Source organism: Ipomoea triloba, chromosome 8 (assembly GCF_003576645.1).
Source record: "Ipomoea triloba cultivar NCNSP0323 chromosome 8, ASM357664v1".
In the NCBI taxonomy this organism is placed as follows: Eukaryota; Viridiplantae; Streptophyta; class Magnoliopsida; order Solanales; family Convolvulaceae; genus Ipomoea; species Ipomoea triloba.
The window spans coordinates 4,239,612-4,251,398 of NC_044923.1; the positions used below are offsets into that span (position 1 = coordinate 4,239,612).

General features: G+C 33.1%; 1 protein-coding gene across 2 annotated transcripts; it reads left to right on the forward strand.

Moving 5' to 3' along the window:
* Positions 1-7,992: 7,992 nt before the first annotated feature.
* LOC116027913 (cyclin-D5-1-like) lies at positions 7,993-10,622 on the forward strand. Of its 2 annotated transcripts, XM_031269687.1 has the most exons (6): positions 7,993-8,194; positions 8,292-8,546; positions 8,676-8,762; positions 8,867-9,182; positions 9,311-9,444; positions 9,695-10,622. In XM_031269687.1, the coding sequence occupies exons 2-6, from the start codon at positions 8,334-8,336 to the stop codon at positions 9,914-9,916; spliced, it is 972 nt and encodes a 323-aa protein (XP_031125547.1). In that variant the 5' UTR covers positions 7,993-8,194; positions 8,292-8,333; the 3' UTR covers positions 9,917-10,622. The 2 variants fall into 2 exon arrangements, with proteins under 2 accessions (XP_031125547.1, XP_031125546.1); XM_031269686.1 differs by having other exon boundaries at positions 7,993-8,546.
* Positions 10,623-11,787: the final 1,165 nt, after the last annotated feature.

Here is an 11,787-nt window from a genome sequence, read left to right on the forward strand (position 1 = left end):
GAATTCGATGGCTATTGACAATGCCAAGCAAAATGGTCTATTTATACTATTACATATATTACAAATATATATCACCAATTACATCACACCAATTATATCACCAATTATTCAATCACCAATTATATCACACCAATCATATTATATTACCTATTTATCATTTTACCATAATAATAGTATAGGTGAATAAATATATATGAATAATTAATAGATTAATAAATTAATAAAATATGAGTAATTAATAGATTAATAAATTAATAAAATAATAAATAAATAAAATATGTGATTTTACCAAAATACCACTAACTTTGGGTGGGAAAGTTTGGGAGGAGGATATTGTTTTTATATATAGATAGATTAGTATTGAATTGGGGTTAGTGTGAGCCACCCTAACACCTGCATTCCCCTTACTTAAAAGATCAGTTTTTTTTTTTTTTCTATCTGATTAGCTAGGTATCTCAGTTCCATCGTACTAATTTTGAACCCTATAAACTAGTTCCCAAGGTGTATGAGGAGGTAAATCAAGTTTATCCAACTTTAAGATGCAATACCAAATTGTATTTTTATGTGCATAAGGAGCACAACCTAATCTAGATCCAATTCTTGTTCGATCTCCCCCATTATTGAATTTTAAATGCAGTTTTTCAACTATTGAATATTACCATGGAGAAAGATCTTTTTTTTTTTTTTTTTTTTTTTTTTGGGTTTGGGGAGGGGATTTGTGTGCCCATAAAGAACATCATTATAGAGTTGATTTTTTAGACCTTAAAACTAGGGGTGGGCAAAACACGGACAATAGGCGGTTAACCGACCGAACCGCTGAAATTCGGTTAACCGTAACCGAACCGAACTTTTCGGTTCGGTGAACGGTTAATGGAATTTGGAATTTTCGGTTAACGGTTAATTCGGTTCGAAACAGCCGGTTAACCGAATTAACCGAACGGTTAACCGAAAATTAATATATATATATATATATATATATATATATATATATAACATGAGAAATCCCTAATCCCTAATTTCATTTGAGTTCAGCCGCCCCCAGCCCTCTTTGTTTCTCACTCTCTCGCAATCTCTCATTCTCTCTCAAATCTCAATCATCGCTGACGCCCACCGGCTACCGGCCACCACCCTTAGCCCTCACTGCCTCTCTCGCGCTCTCTCTCTCACCGTCAGAACGCAACTGCCCCTCACTGTCTCTCTCGCACTCTGTATCTCTCACCGCCCCAGTCCGCCACCAGCCCACCGCCATTCGCCAGCAGCCTAGAACCGTGGACCTGCTCCAGCCTCCAGGGATAGAGGCCAGTAGGCCACCGTCCACTGCCTGTCAGCCACCGCCAGCCACCCAAGCCCCTCACTGTCTCTCTCGCACTCAGTCCGCCACCGCCAGTAGGCCACCGTCGACAAGGACACGCACACGAGGTATATATATATTAACAATGTTTTTTAGTTATCATTTCCAGTAATCCAGTGTGCTGTTGTCTCATGCTGTCTGCTGTCAAAATGATCTGTCAAGGTTTAATTTGCAGAATATGCTTGTTAGTCCTTGTTATTAGTTATTACAGTAGCTTATTAGTTATTTGCTTATTTACAGAATTACAGTAGCTTATTAGTTATTACTCCTTGTTATTTGTTAACATTTCACATTTGCAGTATATATATATATATATATCTTAACAATGTTTTTTTAGTGTTAAATACTTAAATATATTTTTTCTTTCTAATAATAAAAATTTATTTTTTTAAGTAGTAATCCAGTGATCCAATGTTTTGTATCTGCTAATTACTTAATTAGCTTATGTTGCATTGATGATTTGAGTATGTATTGATAATTTATGTAGCTTATGTTGCATTGAGAAATTTTATTAATGTTGCTTGTAGATGTCAATGGAAGAAATTTCTCCGTTGTATACGGCTCTTTCGTCAGATGAAGTTGCTATTTCAACAAGTGAGAGTGCAGGTGCAAGTCAAATTTCAAAAAAGAGAAAAGCAACAAAATCTAGGTCAGAAGTTTGGTCTCATTTTAAACAAGTTACTTCATCTTCTGGTGTTACTTCATGTAAATGTGTGCACTGTGGGAAAGAATATGCTTGTGATACAAAGAGAAATGGAACTACATCATTAAAATATCACATGAATGCATGTAAACAAAATCCTAATAATGTTGACAAGTCACAATCTCAAATTGTTGTGCAAAAAAAGGGTAATGAAGGGGAAGGGGCTATTTCAAGTTGGAAATTCGATCAAGAAGCTATTAGAAAGGCTCTAGCAAATATGATTGTGAAGTGTGAACTACCCTTTAGATTTGTGGAGAGTGAAGGTTTGAAGGAATTTGTTCAAGTGGCTTGTCCTATGTTTCACATTCCTTCAAGAAGAACAATCACAAGAGATGTTTATCAACTTTATTTAGATGAGAGGATCAAAGTGAGAAATTTGTTGAAGAGTTCATGTAATAGAGTGTGTTTAACTACGGATACATGGACATCTTTGCAAAGAATTAATTACATGTGTCTCACAGCTCACTTTATTGATGATAATTGGAATTTGCATAAGAAAGTCATAAATTTTTGTCAAATTTCAAGTCATAAAGGTGATGCTATTGGTAAATTGATTGAAAAATGCTTGCTTTCTTGGGGGGTTGATAAATTATTCACTATTACGGTTGATAATGCAAGTGCAAATGATGGTGCTATTGGATATTTGCAAAAAAAGTTTGGGAGTAAGCATGGAAATATTTTGAATGGAAAATATATGCATATGAGGTGTGTTGCACATATAGTAAATTTGATTGTGAATGAAGGTTTGAAACTTTTGAATAAGTCGGTTGCTCGTGTTAGAGGGGCGGTGAGATATGTAAGGCAATCTCCATCTAGATTGCAAAAATTTAAAGAGTGTGTTGAAAGTGAGAATATAGAAAGCAAAAGTTTGTTGTGCCTTGATGTTAGTACTCGTTGGAATTCAACATATTTGATGCTAAATTGTGCTCAAAAGTTTGAAAAAGCTTTCTATATGTTTGATTTACAAGATGAGAATTTTAAAGATGATCTTGAATCGGGGGATGGTATACCTATTGAAAGTGATTGGAATGTTGTTAGGGATTTAGTAAAATTCTTGGAACACTTTTATGAGCTTACAAATAGAGTTTCCGGGACTTGTTATGTTACTTCCAATTGCTTGTTTGATGAGATATGTGAAATTGATTGTCTTTTGAGAGAGTGCAAAGCTTCGGATGAGAATGAATTTAGTTTAATGGCAATGAAGATGAAAGATAAATTTCACAAATATTGGGGGAACATTGACAAGTTGAATATGTTGATTTTTGTTGCCATTATTCTTGATCCTAGACACAAGTTTTGCTATGTTGAGTTTGCTTTGAAAGATATGTTTGAGGGTACAAAAGGTGTGGAAATGACAAAGAAGGTTAAAGATGCGGTCTATGAATTGTTTAATGCTTATAAGCCTTCAAATGACAATGTGTCATCTACTTCCACGCCAACATCTAGTTCGAATATAGGAGAATGCCAAGCTAGGATGAAAAAGCGTATGCAAGAGAAGTTTGTAAGGCACAAACTTCAATCAGGTAATGTTGGGGATCAAATGTCAGAATTGGATAAGTATCTCAATGAAGCTACGGAGCCAGTAAAGGATGATTTTAATATTTTGTTGTGGTGGAAAGTTAATAGCCCTAGATTTCCTTATTTGTCATTGTTGGCTCGAGATGTGCTAGCTATTCCAGTATCCACGGTTGCTTCTGAGTCTACCTTTAGTACCGGAGGACGTGTTCTTGATTCCTTTAGGAGTTCTTTAACTCCTAGAATGGCTCAAGCTCTTGTGTGCTATCAAGATTGGATTCAAAATTCAACAGTTTCATTAGATGTTTTTGAAGAACTTCAAGAGTTAAATGACTTTGAAAGTGTTGAAAATGGTATGTAAATTTTATTTCTTTTCTTTATAAATTTTACTTTCATCGCCCAAATGAAAATTTTAATATATTAATTTTGTTTTTGGTCTTTTATTTTTTAGATTCTTCATGGAATGCAATGGAACCTACCTTGTGAATTGTGAGTAAGGTGTTTATGAAGACTATGGACTATGGACTATGGATGTGTGTTTGTAATCTTTGATTCTTTGTATGTGAAATTGCTTGTATTATGACTATGGACTATGGATATTTAGACTTTGGATTTTGGATTGAAGATTTGAAGTTATGGATGTTTTTGCATTTTGTTTTTATATATTTTGTTATAAATTTACTATGATATGCATTTTATTTTAATTGGATTTATTATTTTAGGTGTTAGTTTTAGAATTTTAAAAATTATGGTTAATCGGTTAACCGACCGATTAACCGAAAAAAGAATTCGGTTCGGTTAATTCGGAAATAGAAATTTCGGTTCGGTTAACGGTTAAAGGGTTTGACAAGTTCGGTTAATTCGGTTTTGGTAATTCGGTTCGGTTAACCGTTCGGTTAACCGAATGCCCACCCCTACTTAAAACAACAAAAGTATTACTACTAAAACACAATCATCATAAGATCACCAAAATAAAAACCTCAATCATATCATACAAAAAGTTGTAAATAAGTTTCAATGCTTACTCAAAATTTTTGGAATCAACAAGTGATAGGTGGCTAGGAAGTGGGATCTTTTGCAAAATTTTAATTTTTTTATTTATTTATTTCGAGATGAATGATTGAATGAGTGAAGCATAATTCTTACATAAAGTCACGTATTTGATTCTTGCCAATACCTTCTCGATTAAAGCCGTTGCATATGATCTTCTTATAGATTGAGCGAAATTTAATATACACTCTTAAATAAGAACTGTGAGTTTCTTTCGTCACTTAAAAACCAAATCATTTTTCTTTGTTTTCTTCCACTGTCTATAGCTTCTTTATTTTTTTTCCCTTTTAATTCATTTTCCTTTTTGTTAAATTTTTTCTTGTCTTATGGGTTACGTTCGATGGGCTTCACATTCACGATATCATGGTGTGTTTGGTTCGCACATGAGAATTAGAATTGGAATGAGTATCAAATACTTGGTAATAGTAATGGATTTTGGTGAAAGTATTTTGCATGTTTGGTAGTAGAATGAAATGAGAACGATTATTAATAATTGGAAAAGCGGATGAGAAAGGGGGTGAAACCCATATTTCATTAGGGAATAAATTTTGTAATTAAGAGACTCATAGTAGTGTTCTAAAAACCTATCGACCAAACAATAACAATGATTTTAATACTCATTTTTAATAGCTAAACTTGTGAACCAAACACACCCTTAATTCCATCAACCTACATTAAGGATTCATCTTACTCTGCCAATTACATATACGCTATATGCATAGCTGGCCAGCTGCATACGAGAAAGGAACGCAAAAAGGGCGCGAAAGTCCGACAAGTTGGCGGTGATGATGTCATAATATGGGCCAAGATTCACGACGGTTACATCTGGATCTTTGACGGGTTACTTGACAAGTTAACAAATTATTATGTGGACCATGATCCACATATATGTGTGAATTATAATAAAAAATATATTTTTAATATATTAAATGTATATTATATATGTATTGAATGTACATTATATAATATAATATATATTTAATACACAAATAATATACAAATATATAAAAAAAAGGTTTATTTGTTCTAAAATAATAAGTTTGAAGACCTAATTAGAGCTTTTTGAAGTTGAAGGGCTTAATTGCACAAATAAGTATAGTTTGAGGTCTATTTGACCCTTATCCCTAAATAAAATGATATTTTAGTGTTTCTATAATGAAACTAGTGTGTGGGAAAAATGAAACAAAAAAATATAGCTCATGAAATAATTTATATTGTTGATCATATGAAAGTATGAAATTGTAGTAGAATTAAAATGATACTTTAATATTGTTACAATGAAACTAGTGTGCGTGAAAAATAAAATTAAAATACAGAGCAATAATATCAAATGAAACTGAAGTGTAATTAGAATGATACCTATTTCATGGTCCACGTTGCTACATGGATCATGGTTCACAATAAAATTTGCCGTATAAGGTAGGATGATCTAAGATTTTTATTATTTGACTCAGCTCGACCTAACTCGTATTTAATCATGCAATAAATGAAATAATTAACTCAGCTTGACCCAACTCGTATTTAATCATGCAATAAATGTAATAATTTTGAACCACCCAAAGAAAGAATAGTCTTTATATATTTATTTTAGAGTAATATTGACTCAATTACAATGTAGTATTTATTCTATATTTTCTTTATCTGTTACAACTTAAAGAGTCAATACCGCACTATCGAGATTTAATCCAGTGACCTTCCCTCGAGAAGAGTCACAAAGATATCATCTGAACACAATGTGTTTGGCAAGAATGTAATTGTCTTTATTTAATGATAGAGAAAGCATATTTTAGATGCGCAACTTGAATATCAATTTAAAAAAATTATTCATTATGTTCTTTTATGCAACGAATAAATTATTATTATTATTATTATTATTATTATTATTATTTTATATGAAGTTAAAGGTAGTCAAAACTTGACAAGTGACAAGGGCCCCATAGTATTATTATTATTACGGAGTTATCAATTTATCATCAGTTATGTATGTACTTACTACTTACTATATGAAGTTATAGAGATATACACCAAAAAAAAAAAAAAGGAAAAAAAAAAAGAAGAAGACTCCATCCTTTGCCTTTGACCCTACTACTCTTTAATTCCCTATTCCCTATTACAAGGCAAGAAATGTAGCAAGGGTAAGCTCGTATTCACAAGATGGTGTAGAGTTTTAGTATAAATTAAAATAGTAGCATTCCTTCTACATAGATTAAACAATAATAAAAAGATTGAATTTAAATAGTTTAATGTCTAATTATTATTTTTAAATCAAGTAAAACATAAAATTATATATAATTTAACGGTCCATTAGAGGGTATGGTAAGTGTGAATAGTGACAAAAATATAAAGAAAAATTAAAGATATATAATTACACTGTCTAAAGGTAAAAGCGAAGATATAAAAACGATGTGCTCTTTGAGTCACATTTTATATAGTATTTCAATGGTAAATCAACATTTCTTTGTTCAATTTTTTTGTTGTTATAATTTATTTTTATTGGAACAATGTTGTTGAATAGAGAAGAACAAAGTCATTGATCTATGGTGTTAGACACTCCCACTTATATCTTAGTCAAGGAGTGGAAATACGGTCTTCGCCTTCAATAGGTTAGGAATTTTCATCTCTAATGATCGAGGGACTTCGTTTCCCGCCCAACTAGGGAATTGTCTTTAACAAACCAAGGGACCTTGTCCTTATAAACAATCAAAGGTGGTCAATGTCCACAACTAACTAAAGGACTTTGTCAATTTCATACTATAAGAGCATCAATACCAGAAGTTATTTCGCGATTTTTAAGATAGGAATTGACACATGGAAGAGAGAGAATGTAGGTGAGAGAAATAAAAGTATCATCTGCAAGGTTTGGTTTTTAGCACAGTAAATTCTACTTGCTTTTTGTCGAAACAAACAGGCACAACAAAGCCCATGAATGCACGCGCCCGCTGGAGCGTAAACAGATTTATTTATTTAAAAAATGTCAAATCAGTGTTTGTTTTTATTTTTTTATTTATTTTCCTTATCTCTTCCCATCTTTTCTTTACTAATCACACTTACAAAAACTTCTCAAAAACCACAAAGAAACTTCACTATTAATGATCCTCTAATCTTCAATTCGTCCTTAACCAATCAGAGATCATTAAAATAGCAATAATTTGTATATTTTCATGGAATTGTATAAGAACAAAAAAAAAAAAAAAAAGAAATCACCTTTGAAATTGGCATTATAATGTATTTGAGTTAATTTTTGTTAAATGAATAAAGTAGTGTCCATAAAAAACCTAGCTGGAGATTCAACTGATCATTATAGTAGTTAGAAAACTAACTTTTTTTTTTCTTTTCATAACAATATAATATATAGTCTTTATGAGTTGTTGGCATTAAATAAATAAATAAATAAATCTCCCTCGCGCCTTCAAAAACTGCACTCTCTCTCGCCCAGTCAACCTTAGTCATCACTTCCAACTCACTTTTGCTCCACCACCTTCACCGCCCTCCGCCGCCACTCTCCGGCACCGCCGTCACCATATCTCCGCCGCCAACATTTTCCCTTCTAAGCCTCACCTTTCCCCCCATTCTGGGTAAGCTCTAATTATGACTGAAATGGAAACACATGCAAGAATTTGGCGGCGCCGAATTTCTTCCTTATCCTAAAATCTTCTCCCCTTTTCCCTATAGATTCCCCCCTTCTAGAAGGAAATAAAAGGAGGAAACCTCGGAATGGAAGCTTCTACATCGTCTGTGTCTTGTCTGCAAGGGGGAGAGGATACTAATAAGCTCACTACAGCAGCTGAAGAAGAAGAAGATGAAGATGAGTATATACAGAGATTGGTTGAGAGAGAAATTTCCATTGATGGGGTTCAGAGGGATTTATTTATCAGTGGGTCTTGGATTCAAGAAGCTCGTTTGGATGCAATAAAATACATTCTTGGTGTTAGTTTCTTCTTCCCAGTTTTTTTTTTTTTGAGTATTAAATCCCATTTTCTCTCTCTCTGTTCTTAATTAGTGTAAATTTTTGTTTGTTTGGTGATTTATGGGCATAATTTTGCATTTCTGATTCAGACAGGAGGGTTATTTGGGTTCAGTATACAGACAGCATACTTATCAGTGACATATCTTGATCAATTTCTGTCAAGAAGATCCATAGATGTAAGCCAAGGTTTCATTTTTATCTTGAAATTTGACATTTTACTGGTTTTTATTGAATGGGGTTGTTGATTAATGTTAATTATGTTATGATGAAATAAAAATAGGGTGAAAAAGATTGGGCAATGAAGTTATTATCAATGGCTTGCCTTTCATTGGCTGCTAAAATGGAGGAGTGTAGAGTGCCATCACTATCAGAATATCCCATGGAAGGATACAATTTTGAGACCAAATTCTTGCAAAGAATGGAGCTTTTGGTACTCAATGCATTGGAATGGAGAATGGGACTTATCACTCCCTTCGCCTTCACCCGATATTTCGTGGTGAAGTTTAGCGAAAACTGTCGAGGAAACGCCCAATCGCCAATCGATCAAGGCGCTGTTGTGTCGAGATCTATGGAGATAATGTTGAGAGTGATGGGAGGTAGTGTCTAATAATCTTGAAAATTATTCTGATGGTTTATAATTAATGCTTGATTGGTTCTGGTTTTTGGTGATTAATTGTTTAGCTTTGTTATTGAATTCTTTTGTTTTTAATTTTTTTTTATGCAGACATAAAGTTAATGAGTTACAGATCATCTGTACTAGCTGCAGCAGCAACATTGCTGGCATTGGATCAAGGACTAATAAAAGACACCATTGAGGTTAAGATAAATGCCTTACCTACAAGTGGATTCATTAAAATTGTGAGTGTTATCTTAATCTTAATCTTTATTCTATACATATAACAGACCCGAAGCCAAACACCTTGTGCTTAGATGGCATTTAGTGACTCTCCTATATGGGAGGTCATGAGATCAAGCCTAGATACCCCTTGTGTTTCAACAGGTTGAGAAAGTATAGATGAACAGATACTACAATGTAATAGGGACAGACTCGAATCGTTCTTTGTTATAGTTTCAGAGTTTCTTATTTAAGTCTTTATAACGTTAACAGGACGATCTGTTGTTCTGCTACAATCAAATGAGGGAGCTCGACACGCAAAAAAACGAGTTGCTAGAGTGCAGCATAGTGACTCCTCCCTTGTCACCGAATCAGCTGCTGATGAGCTCGAAAGAAAATCCTTTAGTTTCCTACTCGCTTAGCTCTCGGAAGAGGCTAACGTTCCAGGGTAGCGAGCATAGCCCTGGTTTGCCAGAGGAGAAGCGCCAACGCTAATTGGCAACAGGTTCAGTTTTGTACTGACACTAAAACCGTTCCATTTAACCTGTTTTACTCGTGTAATGACTTGGGATTGAGTGTTTAGACTACTACTTGGATGCAAGGAGAAGGCGAAATCAATTCAGATGAATAAGAAAAAGGGCTAAAAGCCGGACATTGGCCAAGAAGCTAACTTCAAGTCTTTGAGTTTAAATTTCGAGTTTATAGAGTTGGGGTGGAAAAGGGCCTCGTTATAATGATATAACTATATATATATATAAGAGGTTACTAGACATCGTATCACTGGATTTAGGTCTATATATATATTTTTTTGAAAGAAGTTCTTTGTAGCGGTTTTTAGGTACACAATGACTTGCTGTCCTCGATTTAGAAAGGGCGTGTTTGGATGTTTCGATTTGGTTTGTTTGTGCATTTCTAAAAGGTGAAAGCAAGTGGGGTTTAAAAGGGGAAAATCTGTATGGGTTTGGGAAGATGTTTGTGTGATTTGGAGCACATTTTGTGAAGGTGAATCATGAAATGTTAATTTGTTTGAATGTTTGGAGCAAGGGGTTCTGAGGTGGGGCCTTTGATCTCCTTTTTCTCCTATGAAGTTGTGTTGAAAAGGTTGTGGAAAATCTTAAAAAAATTAAATTGTCTGGAAAGGAAAGAATTTCCATTTTGATTACATTTTAATGAACAATTCTTTGTACTTTTTGTCTCCTATTTTGATATCTACTGCTTAATTGGATGGAGGGTATTGATGCGTCTACTTTGCAAGTATGCATATGGCAAGTTTAAACATGAACACTTCCAATGAAAGATTAACACAAAATAAAGGGAAAACTGGTCAATTATAGAATTCTATTGGATTCAGTCTCTTAGCTATATATCCGTACTTTTATTTTTAGTTCTCAAGTTGACATGAAGAGGTGCTTTTAGTTCTTCAAATAAATGGTATGTAAAAAAATTAGAGTCACATGTGTAGTTTAAATAATGGTGATTAGACTTCAGGGCGATTTTAAATTATAATTAAGTTTTTCATTATACTTCTTTGATATTTAGAGGCTAAAGACACTGTCGCTTTAGTTTCAATTTGGAGATAGATCAAAGCGAAACTACTAATTCATAACTAATGGACCAAAAGTGATTTTATAGTTTTACTACCCAAATGGTCGGTATACCTATCTTGATTTGTGCAAAGAATTTTTAGGGTTTTATGAAAATAATAAGATCATATTGCTTTTGTACTTAAAGTTCATACATGTTTGACCTCCACTCATCATATTAAGGCTAACATTATCCTTGAAATACTTTCTCACTTTTTAAAAGTGTCCTACCTAAACATTATCAAATTTACAATTTTTTCACTATTTTTTTTTAACATCCATGCAATACTTTCTCACTTTAAAAAATGATCCACTATCATATCACAATAGTAAATTAATATATTTTTAATAAATAAACATATAATAATAATAAAATAAAAAAGGTACAAATGCTCCCATTTCGTAGCGCTTTTTAACTATGTTGTAAGCTTGCAACACATGACAATAAAAAAAAATTTCTTAAATTATTATACTTTAAAAGTTTTATAACGTAAAATTTAACAGTTTTTTTTTCTAAACAGTTTTTTTTTTTTCTATATATATAGCATTGGATCCTCTGATATAATAGGATTGCCTTTATGCACTGGCTCATATCTTTTTGTAAGCAATCAAAAGTGTAACATGTCAAAGTCCTTGAATTGGCCTCTTGGGGCCTTGTAGATACTTGAGAATATGTACTCTACTAATTAATTTTGTACAATAGCCAACATGGGGGCTACTCTGTCATATTTGTATTATAGCCACCCCATGTCTACTTCAAGTGAACTTTACAACAAAATTAGA

Coding starts and splice junctions, on each gene's coding strand:
- LOC116027913 (XM_031269686.1), top strand. CDS start 8,334: ATGGAAGCTTCTACATCGTCTGTGTCTTGTCTGCAAGGGGGAGAGGAT. Junction 8,547..8,675: donor CAATAAAATACATTCTTGGT/GTTAGTTTCTTC, acceptor TTTCTGATTCAG/ACAGGAGGGTTATTTGGGTT. Junction 9,445..9,694: donor CAAGTGGATTCATTAAAATT/GTGAGTGTTATC, acceptor TAACGTTAACAG/GACGATCTGTTGTTCTGCTA.